The sequence below is a fragment of the Limanda limanda genome, chromosome 17 (assembly GCF_963576545.1).
Source record: "Limanda limanda chromosome 17, fLimLim1.1, whole genome shotgun sequence".
In the NCBI taxonomy this organism is placed as follows: Eukaryota; Metazoa; Chordata; class Actinopteri; order Pleuronectiformes; family Pleuronectidae; genus Limanda; species Limanda limanda.
In genome coordinates, this window is record NC_083652.1 from 16802748 (window position 1) to 16828240 (window position 25493).

The window sequence follows — 25493 nt, forward strand, 5'->3', positions numbered from 1 at the left end:
AGCAAAACAAAGTGCTTTAAGTAAGTGCCATTTGAGTGCTACTAAATTTTGAGTTTTTTTTAATTTTTTTTATACATTATATTTTTAGACATTGATACGGGCCAATTAAAAGTGGATGGCGGGCCGCAGTTGGCCCGCGGGCTGTAGTTTGGACACCCCTGCTATAATGTATAATTATAATTTTATTGCTGAAATTATTATTAAGCCTGATTGATGTTTGATGTTTAATGGTGTGCTGATGATGTTTTATTTATGTATTTATTTGCAACAGGCCTTCTGAGGCATTTCAATTCACTACTGTGAACATAATATAGAACTGCAGGTCTCTTTTAAATCAATGCTGAAGATGTTCCTGTTTGCCTCTTCCTTTGATATTACATATTTTATATTTTACAGATATGTCCCTGTTTCCACAAACATCAACTGGTAGCAGGCATAAACTAGTGCGGTACAAAATACAAGGGATATTCTCCATCTTGTCCTATATTCTAAAATGGAACAGTGTCTGGTTTAAAAAAAGGCCTAGAGGTAATGATGTCTGGTTGGTAACTTAAATTGTGCAGAAGACCTTCAAACGTACAAGGGACATTCACCATCTAGTCTTATATTCCAAAATTTGATTTTAGTATTATTATGCTTGTCTTTAAATGTTTTATACAAAGCCCACTGACTTCCTTGTTGTTGAAATGTGCTGTATGATTAGACTTGCCTTGCCTAATAGTCTATTCATATATACTGGGGGAGCAGAGGGGACCTATAGAAATCGGGCCTTCGCATGCTTTATGGAAGATTCTAGACAATGCAGCTGCCTGTATGAGTTGATATACAGTTCATCTCTGGGTCACGGTGGGTGTGACGGTGTCATGGCACCTTGCATTTTGCACAATAAGATGTTTGCACTCAGCAGGGTCGTGGCTGTATCCCCATTTCAGATGCATGCGCAGAGTTCACCCAAGTTAAACAAGTGCACGCAGACACTCGGCCTACTTTCCCCAATTCTATCACTCATATGCAGCTGCTGGCTGCTGCTGCCTGCTGGCTGCTGGCTGCTGCCTGCTGCCTGCTGCCTGCTGGCTGCTGGCTGCTGGCTGCTGCCTGCTGCCTGCTGCCTGCTGCCAGCTGGCTGCTGGCTGCTGGCTGCTGGCTGCTGCCTGCTGGCTGCTGGCTGCTGGCTGCTGCCTGCTGGCTGCTGCCTGCTGGCGGCTGGCTGCTGGCTGCTGCCTGCTGCCTGCTGGCTGCTGGCTGCTGGCTGCTGCCTGCTGGCTGCTGGCTGCTGGCTGCTGCCTGCTGCCTGCTGGCTGCTGGCTGCTGGCTGCTGCCTGCTGGTTGCGCTGCCTGCTGGCTGCTGGCTGCTGCCTGCTGGCTGCTGGCTGCTGCCTGCTGCATGCTGGCTGCTGGCTGCAGCCTGCTGGCTGCTGGCTGCTGCCTGCTGGCTGCTGGCTGCTGCCTGCTGCCTGCTGGCTGCTGGCTGCTGCCTGCTGGCTGCGCTGCCTGCTGGCTGCTGGCTGCTGGCTGCTGCCGGCTGGCTGCTGGCTGCTGGCTGCTGGCTGCTGGCTGCTGCCTGCTGCCTGCTGCCTGCTGCCTGCTGCCTGCTGGCTGCTGGCTGCTGCCTGCTGCCGGCTGGCTGCTGGCTGCTGCCTGCTGGCTGCTGGCTGCTGGCTGCTGGCTGCTGGCTGCTGCCTGCTGGCTGCTGGCTGCTGCCTGCTGGCTGCTGGCTGCTGCCTGCTGCCTGCTGCCTGCTGCCTGCTGCCTGCTGGCTGCTGCCTGCTGGCTGCTGCCTGCTGCCTGCTGCCTGCTGGCTGCTGCCTGCTGCCTGCTGCCTGCTGCCTGCTGCCTGCTGCTGTGCCAATGCGCAAACACTTCTCGCCGCGGGATAGGTCTCCCCAAAATTGAGGCTGCGCCCGAGACGATCATGCGATTGAATGACGAGCGCGTCATGCTTGTCTCCCCCCTCTCCTCCTCCTCCTCCCCCTCCTCCTGCTGCTGCTCTGCCCGATCGGTGGCTCTGTGCTCCGCAGTCCCCTGGGAGACTGTACCGCCCTCGATGGCTCTGCTATCATCGGCGGCTCGCTCGCACTGAATGGCTGCCCGGAGCCAGGAGCAGCAGCGGCGAGAGAGAGAGAGAGACAGAGAGAGAGAGCCCCGCGTCTCCCCCTGTGAGCACCCAGCGCCCCCCCCCCCCACCAGCTCCAGACCAGCGTGGGGGTGAGTGTCTCGTCTGCCGCTGCGTGTGTGGGGTGGAGGGAGGAGGGGGGGCGTCCTGCCCGGGGTCGTGTGAGGACGGTGAGGACCCACCGGCAGGGGAGACAGGGGTGTGTGTGTGTGTGTGGTGGGGTGGGAGGTGTGTGTGTGTGTGTGGGGGGGGGCTGATGATGATGAACGGTCCAGCGGAGACGGGACAATAAAAAAGTTCGGGACAAGAGAGAGAGAGAGAGAGAGAGAGAGAGAGAGAGAGAGAGAGAGAGAGAGAGAGAGAGAGAGAGAGAGAGAGAGAGAGAGAGAGAGAGAGAGAGAGAGAGAGAGAGAAAGAAGGGCCCGGTCTGAACTTCAGCCCCCCCCCTCACCCTCCACGGTGAACGTGTGTTTGGGGGGGGGGGGGGGGGTCACTCCGTGGGGGCTGTTGTCACAAATATGTGAAAATCCCGAAGGCATCCGGTTTTTTTTTGTTTTGTTTTGTTCCGGGCACGAAAGCACCCCCCACCCCACCCCCCCATGTGTGAGCGCCGGTTGTAAAAGAATCGTGCCTTGTTGTGTGTCCCCCCCCCCCACCCTACCACCCCCAGCACCCCCCCCCCCTCTGCTCCGCGCCGCACTGGTTCCGTCTGGCTCTTCCTCGGCCGCCGCTGCGTGTCCCGGGATGACCTGCGGTGGAAGTCGGTGGAATGGAGAGTGACAGCGGCAGCGAGCTCCCCCATCACCGACGCGTTTAGACCGGCCGCCTCTCCGGGGGCTCCACGGCAGCACCCCCGCCCCCCCTCCCGCTCCGCCAGTAAGTCAACCTCTGTGTGTGTGTGTGTGTGTGTGTCCGGGACTTTTGATTCTTTTTTTGTGTTTAAACCGCGGAAATCGCTCGACGCCGGGGCTTCGAGTGGACGGTTGCGCCGGGGCGAAGCCGAAATATGGAGCAGCGGCGCTAGCTTAGCCGTTAGCCACCTCAGCGGGCCTGCTGCGGATGGGAGAGGGGGGGGACACACACATTAAAAACAGTTTAAACAGCCGCAAGGGAGAGAGGCAGTGTGTGTGTGTGTGGGGGGGGTTACATGAATGTCTATGAATGTCATGTCACGTTTAACAGTGAGACACCGGCTGCCATCCTGGGTCGCCCCCCCCCCCTCTCCCTCCCTCCCTCCCTCCCGGTTTCGGTGCCAGCGGACAGGCGGGTCTCTCCCGGCGGGCAGCCTGGCACGGTTCGCATCCTATCCCGGTTAAAGCTCATCCAGAGGCAGGCTGTGGTGCGTCGTACGGGACCAGCCGCAGCCAGGTGGAGTTCTGAAGTTTCTGTGAGAGCCTGTGAGGACTCTGTCCCTGTCCCCGGCTCACAGAACCATTCCACCCCAGGCCCAGGCCTCCTGTGTGGGGTCAGATCCACATGCAGGCACCGGCACACGAGAACCAGGATGTGCCCACAGGGACAATGCATTGTGGGCCAGCTCCATCGGTGACTCCACTGTTATTACCCACATAGCTAAGCCCTGCACGCTGTTTTCAATAGAACTGGATAAACTGGAAAGTATGCCCACGCATCGAAAGGTCAGAAGTATGTTGATGGATATCTCATAACATAACCCAAGCCGATTGGATGCAGGCGAGAGGCTTCCTATCGAAAGTCGAAGTTCTTAAGTATGTTGCGTGTATGTTTGACCTACTTTCCTCTCCAGGCTGGTTGCTGTGCCATCTAAACCACAGGGTGAGATTGGGTGAATTTCACTCTTTCACGCTGCTGAACTCTATATATTTCATGGAATAAGGACCTGAGATGATCCCTCTCATCTCTGCAGGCCCTGCTGCCCCTCCTTAAAGACACACATGCACACACACACACACACACACACACACACACACACACACACACACACACACACACACACACACGCACACACAGTCACATTCTCTATCGCTGTCAGGGCAAACTGTGCAAACACACCCAGCTCTCAGCCCAGTGCTTGTGTGTCTTTCTGTGCACGCATGTGTGCCTACTGCGGCTCGCCAAACTGTAAACAAGCAGTATTGTCTAATGTCTGTGTGTGACTCAGTGTGCCTTTTGTGGGTTTGTTTGAGTTTGTGTGTGCGCATCTGTGTTTTAGTATGAGGGAGAGGGAGCTTGAGTGAGACAGAGACAAAGAGAGCATTTCTCTTTACCCTGGAGCTTGGCGAGGTCCCAAATGAAGGCTTTGGATATGATGGGGCGGCTCACTCCGGCCCTTGTCAGGCAGTCACACCAAAGTTGGTTGTAGGCCTCTTGCAGGGTGGGCTTCAATCATTTCCTAGTGTCAGAAATGGTCTTTGTTGGTGCATATCTCGTATGTGCGTTTGTGCAGCGTGCATTCATGGAACTCTTTTAAGTGGTAAAGCCTCAGTGTCAAAAGCGGCTTTGGCTATGCATGCACACTTTAGTGCAGCGCAGGCCCGTATCCTGCATATTTAACGTGCGAGAACATGTATAAAACAAAAAAAAGAAATGATCTAGTTTAGCATGTGCATCTAACGTGTGCTTCTATACGTCCTTTCACAAAAGAAGCTGTCTTCTAGTACCGAGAAGAACCCGGCCTGAACACAGTGTGCCCGTCCACAGCAGAGGGAACATTGGCTCACTTTGATTTAATATTGACCGTCTTAATATAGGAATCTTTCGAGAGGATGCGTGGCAGGGGGGGTTTGTTTGCCTTTGACTGTTTGGATGAGTGAACGGAAACATGCTATGTGGTGTTTGTTGAGGCCGCACACACTTGCACATAGAATAACAGAGCATGACCCAGTTATACGAGGACACAGGATTTACAAGCTCATAGAAGACAGAAAAAAAAAAAAAAAAGGCTTTCGCTGCTCCTGGCAATAACAAGTGCTGCAAGGCTGAAGTGACGTATAGGATTAATGCAGTGTAGATTATCCATGGAGGCTTCAACAAAACTTGTTTCAAATATCTTTGTCCCATGAGCCTGCCAGAAGCTCCCAGTAAGGCTGTGTGAAGAAATATTTGTGGCCTATGTCAATTGCCTATATGCCAAGGGACATAGTTCTTATTCAGGACTACTTTTCTCTAGAAAAGGGTCATTTCATTATTCATGTTTTGGTCTTGCAGTGATGAAAGATAGACTTACATTAGGTTTGGTTTATAATTAGAAGTACTTTGTACCAGTGAAACACTGTCAGCCATTTTATTGTGCCTGTTAATGTAAGAGTCTGACATTCCTCACCCCCTTTTGTTTGTTTTAGCTCTGTTCTCCTTTAGCTTTTTGTCTTTTAACAGAGCCATGTTACGTTACACCTCTTGCTCACATTTCCTGCTGACACACTCCTCCCACCAAGGAAATGGTACAGGATGAAACAGGTTTTGGTGATTGTTTGCGAATGCGTCTGCCCAGGTTATCCCACCCGGCTGGGACCATCGGCCTCCTCTTGATATCGGTGTTACCAGTGTATAGACGGTAATAGATGAGTCATTGTATGAGTTATTCTTTTTATACTCTCCAGCTACAGCCTGATGCTTCCAAGTGAAGTTGAATCCATGTTTGTCCTCAGTTTATACCTCCGCGAAGGACCAACAGTTCCATTATGAAACCTCATTTATTATTTGGGGGATCTACACCAAATTGCACACAATCATAAATATCACTCTCGAAAACATGCCCGAATTTTTTCAGCAAAATCCATGATATTTTTTCCGAGAAATCTATTTGAAAGTTGAAAATCGCCCTAATGTCACAATATTAAAGGAAGTGGGAAAATCCTGCATCTGCCCTCAGATCCAGATCTGCACTAAAATGTACTGGATTGTTCCCTGGCCCATAGTGCATCCTTCTACCAAGTTTCATGGTGATCTGTCCACAGTGCCCAGTAGTTTTGACATAATCCTCCGAACAAGCAAATGCAGATGAAAACATAAACTCCTCTGCGGAGGTAACAACCAGCGTGGGGATCAGCACGTGCATGTGGTAAAACGTATTCACTCACTGTAACGGTGTCATTTCTGTCTTCCCTCCCCCTGCTCCCAATCTCTTCTCTTGCTGTCCCTCTGTCTTCTCCCACTAGACCCCTCGGTGGTGTGCGCAGGCGCACCATGGCCCAGACCCTCCAGATGGCGATCCCAAACTTTGGCAACAATGTTTTAGAGTGTCTGAATGAGCAGCGGCTGCAGGGCCTCTACTGTGACGTGTCCGTGGTGGTCAAGGGCCACGCCTTCAAGGTACTGAATGTGACATCAACTTATCATTTTATTATACTTGTATATAAAGTCAAAGTTAGAGCTTGGGTGTAGACATACAAACTGAAGGCCAATATGTACTTGCTGTTTGGAAAGTCTTAAAGCTGATGTAGTCAGAAATTGTAACTTCTGTCTTTGTAACTTTGTACCTTGGGTTGACGATACATCTTTCACACTGTGATCTGATGAATTTGTCTTCTTGTTGCTGAATGTTGGGAGATTATATGACTCACTTGTTATAGTCGTATGAATAGTAACATTCATATGCTTAATGCAATTACACACTTGTTATGTGAAGGTAATGGGGTAAAGATATTTAGTCACTCTCATTAATAGTTTCTCATTATGAACTATCAAACAATCAATCATCTTTGAATTTGTTTGCTAGTTTGTCATGACATCACCAATTAATGTAAGTTGTACAGATTTTTCCTATATATGTTTTATGTCCTCTTTAACTGTATAAAATATAAAATTTAAAAAGAACTTGAGGTAGGTTTTCTTAATGTCGCCTTCCTCTAAACTCATTTTTAGGTCCCACACTTAACAGTGTTACTTAGAACATGACTTTCTTTTCAAAAGAACTAAAGGAATTTGTATCAGTATTGTATGAATCATATTAAACAGCAATACCTTTTAATTAATTGAATTAATTAATGGCACAGAGCATCAATGCTGTTGAAAGTCTGTTCAGAGTTGTTTGTTGATATATTTAAATAGGATTTATACTTAACTATTAAACAATGATTTATATCAACTTATTCTTTTAAATGATAATAAATAAAGATCATCGCATGAACAATAGTCACTCTAATTAAAATAAGCTATCAAAAAAGTATAGTATTAGTTTTGAGACAAACGATATTCAGTGCTTAAAAAATCTGTATATTAATTTTTAAGAATCTCCTGAGATCATGTCCTCATAACCAGAAACTTTTCATTCTTCTTTGTATCTCAGCGAGTGTCTTGTACTTTTCTGCGACATTATGTTGAGCAAAGCATTTACTTCAGAAATTCTTATTCACGAATAATCATTAGAGAGACAAGCACATACCTCATACCTCAAAACTTAAAATCTTACGTTTAAAAAAGGTTCACTCACCACCACTCACAGAAATACTAACAGGACACTTTATGCATGGTCTTTTGCCTCAGGCTCATCGGGCTGTCCTGGCTGCCAGCAGTTCTTATTTCCGGGACCTTTTCAGCAGCAGCAGCAATGGTGGAGGTGGCAGCAGCAATGAGACCAGCCCCGCTGTAGTGGAGCTCCCGCCGGCCGTGCAGCCCCAGAGCTTCCAGCAGATTTTGTCTTTCTGCTACACAGGCCGTCTCAGCATGACTGTGGGGGACCAGTTTCTCCTCATGTATACAGCCGGCTTCCTGCAGATCCAACAGATCATGGAAAAGGGCACGGAATTCTTTCTCAAGGTAAAGCTAATGTAGTTTTCAGTGCAAACGCATCAGTATCTGGATTAGGAGGAAAAAATATTTTTTTGTTTCAGTGCTTTGAGTGTAATCATAGAGTGCACTGCCTTAAAGTGAAGCCAAATCATCTCGTCCTGCCACCTGCTGGCTGGCTGCAATATCCTGTAGGTCATAAATCCCGCATCCTCCATGATAATGGATGGGGCATGGGCAAAGCAAAAAAAATGTTTAAGTGAAAGATGGTTTCTGTCATTGACAGTAGTGCTTATCACGCTGATGTATGTTCAAGTGTTCACCATTGTTTTTAATTGAAGCAACAACTAGTTATTATGGCAGGACCTTAGGATCCAGCACATATCGACTGGTTCATCAATGTATTATGTTCTGTGTATGCATCTTTAGGTCTCCTCCCCCAGCTGTGACTCCCAGGGCCTTCATGCAGAGGAGGCCCCACCTTCTGAGCCCCAGAGTCCTGTAACACAGACCAGTAACAGCGCCGGGCGGCCTGCCTCCTGCCTCACGCCGCTCCCTCTGGTATCACGAGTGAAGACAGAGCAACCGGCTAGCCAGCCGGAAGCAGCCACACCCTATTCGGTGGTCTGCACCCCTGTAGCCAAGCGGTTGTGGGAGGGTGGCAGCAGCCGGGATGGAGCTGGGGTAGGCTCAGGAGGAGGGGGTGGGGCCAGGAAGGCAGCCCGTTATTCCCAGGAGGCGTTGCGTGGCAGTGCCATCCAAAGCCCTGCAGCCCTCGGACTGGCCATGGGAATGGGAGCCACCGCAACCAGTCTGGCAGGCATGGTGACCAGTGGCGGGCTTAGCGGCTGTACCAGCACCAACGGGAGCTCTGCAGCAGGACTCGGCATGTCAGAGGGCGCCAGCCCCGGCACCCTGAGTACCTACACCAGTGACTCACCCATCAGCTACCATGATGACGAAGAGGAGGAGGAGGGGACAGATGAATGTGCTGAAGAGCAGTACAGGCAAATCTGCAACATGTATACCATGTACAGCATGCTCAACATGGGCGCTGCAGGTAATCAATACGAGAAACTACCTGTAAATGCAGCTGCATAGATACCTACCCCACAATACTTGCCTGAATATGAAAGATGTTTTTTTTCAACTTTGCTTAGATTTGGCATCATATTTGTATGGAATGAATATCTAATGCATGCCTTGTTTGAACAGACTCTGTGCCAAAGGTTCACAAGCAGAACCTATTTTCTACTTCACATGTGATGTTGTTTTTATTTTATTCTAACGTTGAGGTACTGTGTCTCACCAGCAGCTGGCGAGCGTGTTGACGCTTTACCAGACCACACAGAGACACGGGGTCGGATGCGAGGCCGAGATCTCACTTGTCTCCCTGCAGAACTCATCGCTCAGATAGGCAACCGCTGTCACCCCAAACTGTACGAGGAAGGAGACCCCGCTGAGAAGCTGGAGTTAGTCTCCGGTAGGTTTGCTTGTGCGTATACAATATGTCCTTGTATAGCTCAACATTGTGACAACCAGTTTCAGTTTTAAACCAACTCACTGTCTGAAACACCTTCAAAGTGGGTTTGAAGGTTAAGATATGGCTTTAAGGTATTAGTTCAAATTAGTTTGGGTTAGTGTTAAACATTTAGCTGGCTTAGAGGTGTGTGTGTGTGTGTGGTAAAAATATATTTACAGTTTTTAACTAGGCCTTTTAACATTTTTTAAAATATATTCTATATTATGTAATCTGTATTATGAAATGATCCAACTGGATGATAAAGTAATCACGCAGCAATATACCAGTGTTACTTGATACATGGGTCTTAAAAGGACAAGGCCAATGGCTGTGATATGTATACAGATTTCGAGGAAGCTGTCCTCAAATGACTGGGCTTGGCATTGGCATGCAGATTACGCAGCAGTATTGCACATGACTCATTGTGTATATGTCAAGGACACTGGGAGTGTCTGTTACCTTATGGGCTTGGTTGCATACCTCTGTATATATTGTGAATGTGACAGAGAGATAAAGTCATATAAAAAAGATAGTTTGTCTTTTTCTTACTTGTGACACAGTTTCAAATTCATAAAACAAGCACTCTAAAATGGCACAGATGCAAAATCAAACCTCAAACCTGCGGCCTCGTCAGTCAAAAGCTACAGATGCAATGTGTGATATGAGTCAGAGCCGTCAATAGATAAACAAATACCACATTATCCTGACTTGTTGGATAATGTTGTTCCTGTACGATGACGCACAAACCCTGAACTTAAACATGTCAATAATGCCGTGCCAAGTTGTTACGATATTTTGAGGTTTGTATGTTGATTTGTTTTCACATGCATTCTTTACAGGTACTTCTGTGTATATATCGCGAGCCCAGCTAATGAACTGTCATGTGAGTGCTGGGACCAGACACAAAGTGCTGCTGAGGAGGCTGCTGGCCGCCTTCTTTGACAGGTTTGTTCCTTCTGTGTCTCGGTCTATTTCTGCAAGTGTTTCATGTAAAGTTCAGCTTAGTTTTGATATAGAAATTAACAATCTTTTCTTGTCTAGTGGCCTAGAGAGAATAAAAGAACTATTTTTGTTTTCCTCTGTTCTGTGCATCCATTTTATTTCGATGCATCAGGAATACTCTGGCCAATAGCTGTGGAACAGGCATCCGCTCGTCCACCAATGACCCGAGCCGCAAGCCCCTGGACAACAGAGTGCTGCACGCTGTCAAATGTGAGTGCACATGTTGGTCTGTATGTGGGAGTTTGCCCACAAGCATGCAAACAATTTTAACAATTGCTTGTGATGTTGGAAACAGATGAAGGGGGAATGTGTATGTTTGTATTCATACTGTACATGCAAACATTGTGTGTGATATATTGTAAAGCACAATCGAAAGATTGGGGTTTAAAGATTGGCCTGTTTGTTTGGGTTAGTTCAGGATCAAGATGCAGATGTTAGATTATTCAGTTCTTACTGCAGCCTTCTCTATAGGACTGGGTGTTCATGTTTTGAAGGTAATGACTCTCAGTGACCACTAGACGGCAGCGTTCACACTGAAAGTGAGTCGACAGCAGTCAGACCCTAAAGAAAACACTGTGTGTTCTAGTTAGTTGTATATTTAACTTGGCAAATTTTTATTTTTATTTTATTTGTTTGAAAAAAGGGGACGTTTTAAATGTGTGACTCAGTGCTCAGTGAATTTGGGCTTGATTTGTGCAGATGAACAAATCCTCCTACATCTCACTGGTAATGATGAGGGAGGCAGGTAGAGTTCTGTCTCTGAGCTTATTAATGTACAATTATAATAACATTTTATTCTGACAGCCTCTCTAGGATATAAATTAGATTGCTACTTCAGGGAGACATTTGCTCATATTAAAGCAAAGATGTGAGCTTTTGGGAACCCACTTATTGGCTTTTTGGCTGCTGTTAAGTTCTTCATGCACCTTCAAAGTAGGGGAACCATACAACACATAACTCACTGAAGCGGCTTTCAGTCATGCACTGAACTCTAGATAAGTTCTTGACATTTTCTGGAGGGGCTGTAGGTGAATGAATGTGTTTTCTTTATCAGAAACCATTTTTATTTCTGCAAGCCCATAATAAAATGTCCAGAAAATGTAATTGAAAGTGTAACATTTCCTTTGAAAAGACATTCAGAAAATAAAACAGACAAAACAGTAACTGCTTTGTTGGGATCACATCACCCAGGTTGAGATTGTGAAACACACAAAACTAGACTTTTAATCAGACCAATACACATCAAAAACTGTCATATGAGACACAGCTTGATAATTAATTTGGAAGTGTTTATAAAAGATAATGAGCCAGTTTATAGTGAGTCATTACAGCAAACTATTATATGAAATAAACAGCTGTGTCATTGAACTACTACGCACACGGACATTAAGTATTCTGGCATTAAAAATACTGCATCGCATATAAGATTAGATCCAAAACACTACTCTTTATAGACATGTATCCGAAGTTAGTATTATGCCGTTTGTCTCTCTCGCATGCGTCAGATTCAGAGTGTCAGATACACGTCTAAAGAGCGAAAGACACGTTCTTGCACAAGTGAGAGAACTGCATTCGATGTTCCTATATCTCACAACATAATTTGCAAATAGGATAACCTGTGTGTTTTTCTTCCTCCCTGTCAGTTTATTGCCAGAACTTTGCCACCAGCTTCAAAGAGAGTGAGATGAATGCCATTGCAGCCGACATGTGCACAAACGCCCGGCGTGTGGTCCGCAAGAGCTGGATCCCCAAGCTGAAGCTGCTGATGGCCGAGAGCGACGCCTACTCCGCTTTCCTCCCCGACCATGTCAAGACGGAGGAAGACACCCTGGGAGTGGATCAAGCATTTGACCCCTCCTCCCTGGAGGCGACCGACCGTGCTGGCATGGAGTCAGGTGAATCACTACAAGGTGTGGGGGGGGACGGAGGACCTTTGTTTTGAACACTGTGTCTGGGGAAGGTTGAAATTTGTTGACACACATACCAGTACTCCCCAGTTCTGCTTGCCTCCTCACTCTTTGGCCCACACTGATATCTCACATTTGACTGTCTTATGCTACACTGCTGGGGTTGTTGTTACCCTGATGTAACCAGGACATGAAAACTTAACTTGCTTTTTGACTGTCGATGGAGTTAGTCGAACGGGAGAGAGTTAGTTTCAACCTAACCGCCCTCTGCCTCCCCTTGTCTTTTTAAGGTGTGTAAGTGCATCCACTGTTGCATATGAAATACATTCCCTGACGTGCGGGTGATGGGGGAAGTTACCAGTGCAGCCCGGGGGAGGAGAAAGGGGTTTGGCTGATAGACAGATTAGGAGTAGAGGTGGCGAGTATATTGAATGTAAGTGTCAGTGGCACTTTCTCTATGCAAGCCTGACACCTTGTATTCCAGCCTCGGGGAGAGGAAAGTCAATTTGAAATAGATATATTGTTAAAAATAAATGAACACTACTTGTTCCTCCTCCTCCTCCATCTTCCACTCATCACCCTGCAAGTATCCTTCACCCCCACCTCACCTCTCTTGAGACCAGAGAATCTTACCTGAGTGTTTCACTGTGCGGTATCTTATAGAAATAAAACTGATCTTTCTGTTTTCTAATTCTTAGCATATAAAGTCTAATTTTCGTTTTTCCATCAACTGAAAAGTGATCCAGAGAGAAGGGAAAAGCTTTACTGAGATGACTGTAAAGAAAACTGAAGGGCAACAGGTAAACAAAGACGTTCATATTTTTAGAAGACAAACTATATTTATACGAGTGCCCATGCCTAGGATGGTGTGAGCGAGGAGAGCGAGAGGGATTGTTTTAAAATCTCGATCTTCATGTTTTATTGAAAGTCGAACAAGGAGAAGTGCTATTTTTGCAGAAAAAAGGAGCATAATAAAGCAGTCTTATCATAGGTCCCATAGTCATTTATTTTTATCTTTATTTTACTGTGCGGAGTGATGGAATGAGCAGTTGAACTGCTAAATTTGAAGCATTTCATCTTCTCTTCACAAGCTTAAAAGGAATAAGACTGATTCAGCTGGCTCGACTGTTTGTCTGTGATAACCGTTTCTTGTAAGGTTATGAACCTGCAGCGTTTACTTGTAGAAATATAAAGCTTACATTGATCTGACAACTCAGCTAGTTTCTTCTATGTAAGAAAGGTATTGAAAAGAGAAGGAAAAAATCTGCTGACATTTTGTGGAAATGCAAAAGTCAGAGGATACAATTGTGGAATATTGGAATGTGCCTTTAAATTGAAATCAATAAGCAGAATGCTGGTGGGTTTGGTGACGTCAATAGAGATATTGCTTGAAGATAATAGGTGCGATGGTACTGTATGTGTGTATGTGTGTGTGTGTGTGTGAGACATAGCTCTCTGCCAATTCTGGTATGTGGTTTATTAACGTATATGCACCACCTCTTTAATATGGAAAAATTCAAAATGGCTGACAGTTTTGTTTAAGAGTTTGAGATGATTTTGCACCTACCATGAGAGGAAGTGGGGGATTCCGCACCTTAACGACAAGAACCAGTGGTTCACGCACCTTTTGGAGAAATGTTGTGTAGCAATTGAACCCCTTTAGGTGGAATTTGTCATTTTTTCCATGTCTACCTGTGTTTTTTTTTGTGGCACAAAGTCCTACTGTAAATAATCAAGAAGACTGTTGAGTTGAATCCCAAGTGTTCCTCCTCTCTGTTGCTTGATGTGTCTGATTGCGACGCGACAAGAAGCTGACCTATTTTTTATGTGAAAGTTAGTGTTGAATGCATGTTGATGAGTAGAATGGAGATCAGTAGGGGGGCAACATTATTCCTGTTGCAGGTGGATGTATACGTCTGAGTCAGGAATGTGCTCTCATCCTGTAATGCTCACACCGATGACTGATTACTTTTTCCCTCTGGAAAGGCATTTCTAAAAAAAAGGTTATATTTTTCTGAAGACTGGTACAGTGTAAAAACTGGGAAGGAATATATGCTTCTTACTCAAGGCAGTTGAGTCCATCTTATTAGAATAAATCACTTTAAGCATGTTAGATACAGCGCAACCTATTTTCATTATTGTTTAAAGTTTTAAGAGCTTGCTTCGGTGATTTGACGGGGATATATATGAATAGAACAAAAATGCAGTACCTTATAAGTATAATAAAGTATAATGACAATAAAACCTCACATTTGCATTTGACTGTAGATGCCAAATGAGCACCCCCCTCCCCCACTTACCTCCTCAGTATCTTCAAAGACTGTTGCGCTTCCTGTCCCTCGTGCAGCTGGTGTCATGGTTCACTTCCACAAGTTTATTCATGTGTGTCTAAGAGGCAAAGCAGTGGTTTCACGTAGTTAAATCTGAATTGTGATACATGTACGTTTGATTTGCTTAGTGGATTTCAGGTGTTAATTTTGTAACATGACCCAAAGTCAATAGTTCAACACAGTTTTAATTATGACAGCACTGTTACAGTTAGTCCCTTGTATTAAAATCCAAAATCCGTTCAATAGTTTGCTGGGAAATCGCATGATGTTACACTGAAGATTTTCACAAAGCTAAAAACCTCAACACACTTTTTAAAAAGCAATCCTTTGTAATGGCAGGTTGACAAGGAAGGGCCCCACAAGGGCCTCTGAATTCAATGTAGGGAGATTTGGGACCCTACTCGCATAATTCTATGACAAAATTTTGAATATCTCATGATATCTCAACGTCTATCAAATCTGTTCCTGCTAAATGATGATGAAAAAAGCCAAATTATTGTTTAAATTGCCATGATTACAGGATTTTGAGTGATTGTGTGTTTCCCAGAAGTGTATCAGTGAAACATTATGACCATTGACACCCATAGAAATGAGAGTGCGATCGGGAAAAAATATGAAAGTAAAACGTTTTTTAAAGCAATAAGGGCTTAAATGAGCTTCTGACTAAAGGTGAAATCTCACCAGTGAACTAATTAAGTACAAGGAAGCCATATGAGTCTGCTCTCACTAAACAGTGGCCCAGTCCAAATACAGCGATACCCACACCGCACCGTTGATAAAGTCAGAAAATCCTGCTGTTGTGCTGCTGGTTTAGACACCATGTTGAGATCAGTTGAATCAGCGAAGTAGAAATTACTATGGTCAGGTACATGTCAGGGGTTTTACCTACTGTAAGCTTTCAGGGCCAATTCCATTTCTTTTGACTCAGTAAGAGTCGCTCACTCACAAGTCACAACCCACTCGCACAGCTCTTCACCGCAGTAGTAGTGCCGGTGTGGTTGTGTTTTACTTTGTGTGTGTTCGAAGCAAAATGTAATTTCTGTACCTTTCAGCGTTTGTGTTTACACTTCACAAAACATGTAGACCTACACACTTGAATGGATAAGGTGTGGCACGGCATGGGGAACTTTTTGTCACTAAACAGTACATATATAAATATGATTATATACATGTATAGATAAATATTGTATATTATATATAGACGCACACATAGAGGTCAGATTGTTTGTTGTGCACTCACAGCATGAGGTATATATTTACCTAGAAACAGCGCTTCTTCACAACCTGTGCAGTAACTGGTCCATGTCTCTGCCCCTGCGCCTTGCCCTCTGTAACCCTGTAGCTCCAGTTGACCTCCTGTACTGCTCATCCTATTCTGTGTTCCAAGTGCCAATAACTTTGTGAAAGCCCTGTAACTGTGACCCAACATTATCAAAGGTAATTGCACATTAACTGACTGTAAAATAAATACAAATCATAGATAAAAATGTCAAAATGGATTAAATAATGAATATCTTAATAAAAGATTTGTAACAATTTCTGTCAGACTTCTTTGTGTGTTTTTATACTGTTCAGCTGTTTGCTTGGTGTTTATTTTAATTTTTCATGTTAACTCTTTAACCTGCATCTGGATTATGCTCACAGAAATACTTTGTTTTAAATAGTTTTAGCTTTACATTACTTACTAAATAAACCAGAGTTAAATCTATCAAAAGAATGAAATTTGCTTTGTAAACAAATTTAGAGTTGCAATTATTTATAAAACATTTGATTGAAATATTTACTTAGGTTCATTTTTGATTAGGAAGTACATTTTTTAAATATAGAGTAGTTTGAGTATATGGAAAACTGCATTGTGAAATGTTCCGTTCTAATGTAGTTTACTGTAAGTGATGCTCATTTTGTGAATCTTGCACACATCAGTGATTTCACACCTGGAGGCTGCCACACGTTCAATGATCTTCATGCTTCATGAACTTATCATCCCACACAGTTGTTTCGGACCTACTTTGCCTATGGTTTTGCTTTCATATTCATCTATATTAGTGTACAGCACCGATACCATGATTTGGTTACTTGAACTCGTACCTATGTCATGAAAGAACGCAAAGTATGTCTTATTTTATATGATCTTAAAACAATGTTCGACCGATAGCATCACGAACAGGCACATTTAATTCATGGTGATTTGACTCAGCAAAACTCTTACTTTGGAAACCTTTTCAACGCCAGGTGTCCTTTGGGGCTCAAAATTTGAAACCGTCACTTATTCAGTTTTCACTCTGAAAATAACAAGCTGCTGGGGTATCCGGGTTGATGTGTAGGTCAGAGACCCAAATACATGTTCAAGCACACTGGAAAGGGCCCTTTTTATAATCTGTCCATAAAGAAGGTGTGATGAGAATGCCCATAATTATACCACTGTGAAGTATTAATGACTTAAGTTATCCATTATCTTTTAAGGTATTTAGTGTGGATTATAATGAATGAAAATTGTGCACAAATGATGTAACAATTCAAAAGTAGAAAAGCTATTTAGTTTTATCGGCAATGTTTAATAGTACTTTTATAACAATACAAATTAGTCTCAGGTTTCGGTACAAAGCCCATTTAAAATTGACATTGATCTCCAGTACAAATGACGTTACAAAATGTAGACAATATTTAAAACGATGAACTCCTACTTCCCCTTGTCGTGTTATTTCTAAGCCTGATTGGTTGGGGGTCAGAGTTTGACCCCCTTAATGCTTCATAGCACTTGGGGAGAAAATGGCAGAAGATAATTCCATAGCTGGATACTAGAATGGCTGACGCCTGAACAATAGTGCCCTCTTCGTTCCTGGTAATATAGACTGGGACAAAACACACAAAACAAATGCCTTAGCATGCTGAAAACGATGAAGCCTGTTCCACTGTTCTCCTGAAGAACCCTCCTGCCTTTGAAGGCCAAGAGGAAGCAAACAAATACCAGTAGACCTATGAAGCTCAACATAATACCAGAACCTATGTATGTCTCACCTTCAGTGCACTGGAATATCTTCTCCATGCTTTGCTGGGATGGAAGTGCGTCATCAATGTCGGGAGAATCAAAGATCATCCAGATGATACCCTGGACACAAGTTAACACACTGACAATCCAAGATGGCCTGTAGAGTCTGTGTAGTGGGAAATGATTGTGCAATTGTGAAATGCTCCATTCTGCATGTGACTGACTTATCTTTCACACCTAAACTTGGTTTGTCTAGGTTGAAATATACTGGAATTATATGATCTGATTCCTGATCCACTACTGTAACATTGTGGCCCTGCGACGAGTGTCTGTGTCTTTGTATTTTCATGAACTCAAAACCCTCTTAATTAGTTGCCCCATTTTTATACAGTAAAAAGAGATTTTTGGACACCAGAGGATTTATTTATGAAGCCTTGTGCTGTCTATTCACACACCTTAACAGTTTGTTAAGGAGTGTGAATAGGATCTGTTTTCTTGGTTGTAATAGATTCAGTGAGTGAGTATTCTCAGCTAAAGCTACATAATTTTGGTCTTTTTGAAACAACTTCTCAGTAGTTGGACTTTTTTATTTCAAGTTTGTGCATGAAAGCAAGGCTGAAGTTACTGAATTGTTATGTAAGTTGTATTACCTTTTCAATCAAATGCAGCTAATTGAGTGTAAAAGGGATATTTCCCTCTATAGCAGCGCCACCTGCTGGTCGTTTTGGTTTAGCATGAACTTTCTTTTTTGTGTTGGCATACTGTGTGATATTCTGTATTATCTCAGGTTCAAACTGCATCGTCTTTTTTATCAAATACATTTTAGAAGTTGAAAATTTTCTTAGATTTGGGTTGCAGCTTGTCATTAAGGGGTGATGGTGGCTGCCGAAGCCAGACCAGTTGAGAACCAGTGATCTACAGAACATTTTCCAACCAAATTTACGGCCCCGTTCTGAATGACCACACGGGAAGGCTCTAAAGGACTGTGGTGACTGTGTGACGTTTTGTCCTGACTTAGGTACTGCCTTGCCTAAGGTCACATAGGAAGTGAGTTCGCCAAGGCAAAGAACTATAAGCTGAGTAAGCTGTTGTCATACCGTGATATTGCCAGTCGAATACAAGGTGTAATCTTCACCACCAAATTCTATTTCTTCATTAAGAAGGATTATTATCATCTTCACGTGAAGGTGATAATAATCCTTACCTCCCATGGTGCAAAGTTAATATTCCTGAGCATGAGAAGCTTTTGCACGTCAGAAGCTTTCTGAGAGCATTTGCCATGGCCCACACTGCAGCTCTATGGAGGAATGTTTCATTTGTGTCCAGAGCTGTCACAAGATAGTCGTCATTTTGCTCTTGGGGATCCTTGAGATCGCACGCATTTTCCGCAGATCAGGTGAGGGACAATAGGACGGAGGTTCGCTTGAGAAACAGTCAGAGGAGCAGTTGAATCTCAGGTTCTTCAAGTGGTTGCATCCTCCTGGGGTTACTGAAAGATTCCTCAGATAATTATCAAATGATTCACTCTTGCCTGCAACAAAGGTGAAGCCCAAGATGTCTCAAACCCTGCAAATACCATCCATCTGGGCTAGGGCACCACTCCGGGATCATATATCACTGGCTATCCAGGACCTTGTTGTGCTGGTCCTGATCATTTCCTTAAAGAGCAACTCCACCAGCTCCGCCTTGAGGATGAGCAGAACCACCTGAGTTTTGGAGGAACGGATCTGCTGAGCCACCTGCTGGATGCGTTGCTCATTGTTCTCATGATCGAGGTAATGTGGCACCACCTCCTGGTAGGCCAAGCACACATTAATTGCACCAGCATCACTGAGGAAGCTTTCAAAAGCTGCCTTGCCGTAATCATCGTCTCCAGTTCCAGTGATTAATAAGTTTGGCCAGTGCTTTGGTCTGGTGAATATCACTGGGAATGGTATGAATAAAACCAGGGTAGCGGAGCTTGTCACTCAGCTCTGGTGAAGCTGATGTGCTGCTCAGCTGGTAAAATATAATAAGACTAGATTAGACCAAAAGACATACAAACAAACACACAAACACACACTGTTGCGTGTTAGAAACGTCTGTGCATAAAATACTCCTGCAGTAAACTCACATGGGCTAACTTAGACATTTTACAACGGGGCTGACAGGGAAGGTTTTGGAAAATGTGCAGAGAAGCTGACTAGGAACTTTGTGTTATCACTTAAACAGCCTCTATGGACGCTTTCAGCAGAAAATCCAGTATTCAGGGCGTGTCTTAAAGCAGCTTTGGTTAGAGATTGATATAATAGTAATGAAGTATTTCCTAAACAAATGAAAACTCAAACTGCTACGTGACAGTTAAATCTAGTAACAAGAGCATGAGACACCTTCATAAAGTCAATGGTCATAAATTAGAACATAGATTCAATGAAGTCAAATGAATAAGTAGAATAGCATGTGTGACTTACAAGAGGGACCACATACACATTTAGCAGTCTGGCCACAGCAGTGGACTCCTCAGAGAACAGGGCCCCGGAAATCCTCTTGATTCCAGGCCTGAAGTCAGTGTAGTTGCATGCTGCAGTTAGAGAGCCGTTGACTACAAGCCTGTGCACGACATTCTGCAGGGCCTTGCTCGCATATGAGTATGTGTCACACATCAAATATCCAAGAGGAACTCCTGGGAGGAAACCAGCTACATTTATATTCTCAATTTCATGAATTGTAGCCAAGGATCTAAGAAACGATGGCGGGTCGAAGCTGACAATAGAAAGTGGGAAAAACCGAGCAAACATTGAGTTCTGCTGCAAATTTCAACGGCAATAACAGACTGACTAAATTAGCTAGAAAGGTATACATTTTGGAGGCTTTTAAAAGTGATGGCATGTGTTTGACAGATGTGCCAGCGCAGTTCCATCTGAAATACACACTGAAAAGGAAATTCCTCTTTGATCTTGTGCTCCCTAGATAAACACAATATCATTTTATGAAGTGCATGATTTGATTAACCTTGCACTACCTGGAAGGAACATCCACCTGCATGCAGGTATGTGTAACCATGGCCTGTCACGGTTGTGGAGAGCAGGTGCTGACATCTGAAACTGAGAGAGAGTAAACAGGCAAACTGAACTCAGGACAAACAGGTAAAACAAATCCAATCAACTATCAAAACTGGAGGGAACCAGACGAAGGCAGGAAGTAAACCACACAGAAACAAATGAGGGAGATCAGAACTTCAAAATAAAAACAGGAAACCTCAGAATACCGTGACACCAGAGTCCTCTACTGATCAGGTATGTGCAGTGCTGCAGGCCCCAGCTCAAAGGTTCAGGTACTTTGGGGAAGAATTTCTGCATGACCATCAGGGACTCTTTCTGGGGGGGCAAAAATATTTACACGAAGCCCGGAATTTAAGTTAGATTTTAAATGATCTATGTCACTCATAATTAACTCAAATTCAATATTAATTTTGAAACTTCCTTGAGAGGTGACAGATATTTCACCTCACTGTAATGGTAACCCTCACTGTATGAATGTCACGTTTCAGAAGATTTCATTCTAGAATATTTGAGAAAATTAAAGGTAAAGTCTTATTTATTTTCATTATGGCACTCCTAACTTGCTCAAAATAAAAGATAGTTAATCCTTAAGACGTGACACAAATATTTCACCTCCCTCTTGTTTATGGTGGGATTTTACTGTATTGTATTGGAACACATGTCATATTTTTTTCACGGCAGCAAACACCAACACACCGACCCTTTAATTTACTGTAAATAAAGACAGCTCGTACTGTTTCCACTGTTGTGCCACCAGGGGGCGTTAGACATCCACGTGAAAAGCGCTCAAAAGTGTAGAGCCACTGTGCATTTACTAAAATAGTTATTGTATTACTATTTTATTTCTATGAATTTTAATAATAGTAATTGCATTATCTTTTGAAGCCGTTTCATTGTAATTTTGCAGCTGTCAGGAAGTTTTTTGCCAATGAATGATAAAGTTTTTGAATTTTGTTATTATTATTACACAAGTTGGGAGAATAAATCTGACCATATGAATCTGGACATCATATCTACAAATTCTGTATTTTTCTTAAATATATTTGTTCATTGAAACCTTTGATAATTACAAGTATTTTGTTGTTTTCTTTAGAATAAATATCTATAATAATGAATTAAAATTATATTTGTCATATATGGTAATGTATCTATCTTCGCATGTATTCCCACAGAGTTATTTTTGTATTTGATCTATATTACACCTATGTACTCTGGACCTGGAGCAGCTGCAGTGTGTGGAGCGGGCAGCAGAGGGCGCCCGGGAGCCGCTCACGTCGTGCAGACGCAGGAGAAGAAGAGCTGCAGTTTGTGGATAATAAAAGTGACTCGTCTGTGGATTATTGATCATTCCCAGTCGCTGGAAGGTGAAACTCCTCTCGGGCAACATGGCGACAGCTGGGCCGGTGGCGGTGTATCTGGACCTGCTGTCGCAGCCCTGCCGGGCGCTGCACATCTTCCTCAACTGCGTTCGAATCCCGCACAGAGTCCACACGGTGGCTCTGAGGAAAGGTGGGTCCAACACGAACCATCACCACAACCAGCTGTCACTGAGGGAACCGACCAGGTGATCGGTCGGTACTGAGGTCGCTGCTTTTCTGTTCGAGCACACTTTCCCTTCGCCGTGACCTTTGACCCCGAGAACTTTGCCCCACTCCTGTCGCAGGGAAACCAAACAAACCTCGTTCACGATTCAAGGTTTAAAATGTGCAACAGCAAAGCGGGTGAATGCAGCTGAAGGTTTAAAACATGTTCGAAGGGGAAATCTGTCAAGTTCGTCACGGAACTACACTGGTAAATAAATGTGTGACAGTGTCAGCTGATCTGCTCACTATTGTTTACTCAACGTTATTGACTCTGAGAAAGCACTTGCACAGTATTATGAAAATTGGAAACATGCCTAATATTCCTAGTCCCCTGTTAAAAGTTTTTTTGGTTTGTAGTTTTAAAAATTAAAAATTTGATTGATTACTAAACAACGTCCTGTTAAAGTTGAAATGATGCTCTTTAGGCTGTGTGAGGCGTTATTTGTAACAACACTGGATTTCTGAATGGAGTTTGGTTTGAACTGCTTCTTTCAACTTTTCAGGGGAGCATAGGACTGAAGACTTCACTAAATTGAATCCCATGCAGAAGGTTCCTGTCATGGTTGATAATGGCTTTGTCCTCACTGAGAGGTACACACACTCACACACACACACACACACTTGCATATATGTTTGAACTGACGACATGGATCTGTTTCCAAACTCATTACTCTCACTACGTTATATCTAATTATGGAGTTTTCCTTTTGTGTTTTCTGTGTGTGTTTGTGTGTGGGTGTGTTTGTGTGTGTGTGTGTGTTGCAGTGATGCCATCCTGAAGTACCTGTCCAACAAGTATGATGTCCCAGAGCACTGGTATCCACGACAACCACAGAGACGAGCCAGAGTGGACGAATACACAGCCTGGCATCATACCTACACACGACCACATGCTGCTAAAGTCTTCATTCTGGAGGTACCAACACATGTCTGATGCCGATATTTATAAATATCTACCATTTAAAACAAACTGGCAATGATTCCTATGATGTCATTAACTAACCCTTATGAGAAATAAATGTGTCCAGTCGCTGATCAACACTGTCTCTGTCTCCACCCGCCTCAGTGTCTGCTCCCATTGCAGTCGGGCTCTCCGGTGGACAAGGTGCATCTGAGTCGTGCTCTGTCTCAGCTCGATGACACGCTGGAGAAGCTGGAGTCCATGTACCTCCGCAGGCAGCCTTTCCTCTGTGGTGACGACATCTCCGTGGCTGATCTTCTCGCCGTTTGCGAGCTCATGCAGGTCAGATTGATGGAGACATCGATCAGCTGACTTAGTCAAGTTAGTTGCTGTTGCTAACCTGAGTTAACCTGTGTCCCTGCAGCCTATGGGGGGTGGCAGGGACGTCCTGCACGATCGTCCTCAGCTGCAGATGTGGAGGAGCAGAGTTCAGACGGCTGTCGGTGACGCCTTCGACAAAGCTCACGCCGTTCTGTACGGCGTCAGAGACCGCCAAAAGGCCAAGCTATGACATAATCATAGAGCGGGTCCACTGCAGTGAAGTCACACAGGGGGGCGGGGTCGAGAGCCACTCGGAAGGAGGAGCCCATCGTCTTCATCATAATCATCTTCGTCACCATCGTTTAACTATTAATCTGGTTGATCGTGACACATGGATCATGTCTTTAGGCATTAGTGTCCTAACTACTACAGCAAATGTTTTATTCATATCTTTGGATGTAATATTTATACATTTATTAAAGAATCAGCTTATTTGACTCATTTATATTTTGTGTTTGAGCGAAAGAGTGCACATTTACGCGTCATGGACTCTAAGACAGCCTTCCCCTGCCTGCACAATATTATGATAAGAAAAATTAGATTTTACAGTATACTTATATTATTCAATTCAGTTAGAAACAGGGAAAGACAAACTTCTGACCAGTTTACCCGCTCACCACAAGACTTTGTGACATTGTCTGTCTGAATGTGGGCGATCAAATCCTGGTTCTTAAACATCTGGGGTAAAAATGCACTACACTCCAGTTTGGTAGATATATAATTATTTCGCTGTGGGGCACAATAATCTTAGCATTTCACAAAGGTGATAACGCTTTGCACGGGTATGAGAGATCACAGAGCATTGCTGATGCCATTGGTAAAATGGTGTGGACCCCACCGATAGAAGCCATATCACCGGACATATGTAAAATGCAGAAGAGTTATTCAGTCTGGATGAATTAAGGGTTAGGGTTACTGCATTGTGAACAACTGGTACATGTCTTGTCTTTCATTACAGGCAGTAATTGAAGTCTCAAATGAAACAAAACTAGACACTGAGTTTTTACTAGTTATATAATATCCAAATAGAAAACAAGGTCCCGCCCAACATGCAGACGCAGGTGAGCCAGTAATAACGCATCTGACGTCACGTGCTTTCCGATAAACCAGGTAAGAAAACGAAAGGGAAAAACTCAAAGGATAGGACAGAAGGAAACATTAGAGTTACCAAAAAAAGATCAAGTTCATTTTTTCTATTGGGTAAGTTCTCCTCATGCTATTATAACTTTAAGTATAAGTGCTATTTCAGTGTATTGAAATGAATAATATGTCAAAACAAAACCATAAATAATACTTTGTTTATGATGATGATTTATGTTCTGTCTGTTTATCAACCTCCTCTTTAAGTAACCTTTCTGTCCTTGGTGCTAAAATAGAAGCCACACTGCAGTCAAAGAAAAGCAAAACAGTGGCAGAACAGACAATTTTAAATAGAATCACACAACATTTACTTAAAGATATTATGATGACAAATGAGGTACCAGATCCAACCTGGAAATTATTAAGAGTTATGATTATGAGTTTCAGACGCTCGATAGGGTTACGATCATTTTAATTAGTTTGGTTTGATTTGGTTTGACCTGGGTCCCTGCCAGCGAGTAAGTGGGTGTCTGAACAAATAAAAGGTCGGGACTTTGTTCAGGTCACATTGTTGACTTCAAAATGAACCTGAAAAAGAAAGTCAAAGTGTTGCCTATAAAATCATCTTCTCCTCCTTGTTCCAGAGTCACTCTGTCCAGAGCCACACAAGCAAAGGTAAGGCCTTCAATCTGTCTGTTACTACTATTGAACTGAATTGATGAACTTTTATTTTAGTTCATTCATTTTTTGCCATGGATTTTTGTAAAGCCCTTTTTACCCTTGTTTATAGAAGTGCTATACAAATAAAGTTATGATTCAAATGATTATTATTACTATTACTGTGACTGTCAAGCTAAGGCTAATTTCTTTACAGCATCAAGTGAATAAACAGCAAAACCACATGGGGGGTTTTATCACATAACAAAATGCAGTACATG

At 43.7% G+C, this 25493-nt stretch overlaps 3 protein-coding genes across 5 annotated transcripts; 2 read left to right on the top strand and 1 right to left on the bottom strand.

Annotated features, from left to right (window-relative positions):
• The first annotated feature begins 2177 nt into the window (after nt 1–2177).
• Nucleotides 2178–16120, top strand: nacc1a (nucleus accumbens associated 1, BEN and BTB (POZ) domain containing a). Of its 3 annotated transcripts, none has more exons than XM_061089842.1 (8): nt 2178–2205; nt 6250–6403; nt 7577–7849; nt 8249–8879; nt 9132–9302; nt 10181–10286; nt 10456–10553; nt 11987–16120. In XM_061089842.1, exons 2-8 carry the CDS (start codon nt 6278–6280, stop codon nt 12283–12285), a joined length of 1704 nt encoding a protein of 567 aa, XP_060945825.1. In that variant the 5' UTR covers nt 2178–2205; nt 6250–6277; the 3' UTR covers nt 12286–16120. The 3 variants fall into 3 exon arrangements, with proteins under 3 accessions (XP_060945825.1, XP_060945824.1, XP_060945826.1); XM_061089841.1 differs by lacking the exon at nt 2178–2205 and adding an exon at nt 2838–2989; XM_061089843.1 differs by lacking the exon at nt 2178–2205 and adding an exon at nt 2838–2989 and having other exon boundaries at nt 9135–9302.
• Nucleotides 16121–16925: 805 nt separating this feature from the next.
• Nucleotides 16926–20611, bottom strand: LOC133023687 (G-protein coupled receptor family C group 6 member A-like). Its single transcript, XM_061090757.1, is given in 8 exon segments — nt 16926–16957; nt 17265–17449; nt 17451–17689; nt 19060–19100; nt 19188–19441; nt 19443–19567; nt 20020–20311; nt 20571–20611. Coding segments are annotated over 8 exon segments (1209 nt in total).
• Nucleotides 20612–21895: 1284 nt separating this feature from the next.
• On the top strand, nt 21896–23912 carry LOC133022767 (glutathione S-transferase theta-1-like). Its single transcript, XM_061089660.1, has 5 exons — nt 21896–22119; nt 22697–22784; nt 22959–23109; nt 23260–23436; nt 23519–23912. Exons 1-5 carry the CDS (start codon nt 21996–21998, stop codon nt 23663–23665), a joined length of 687 nt encoding a protein of 228 aa, XP_060945643.1. The 5' UTR covers nt 21896–21995; the 3' UTR covers nt 23666–23912.
• Nucleotides 23913–25493: the final 1581 nt, after the last annotated feature.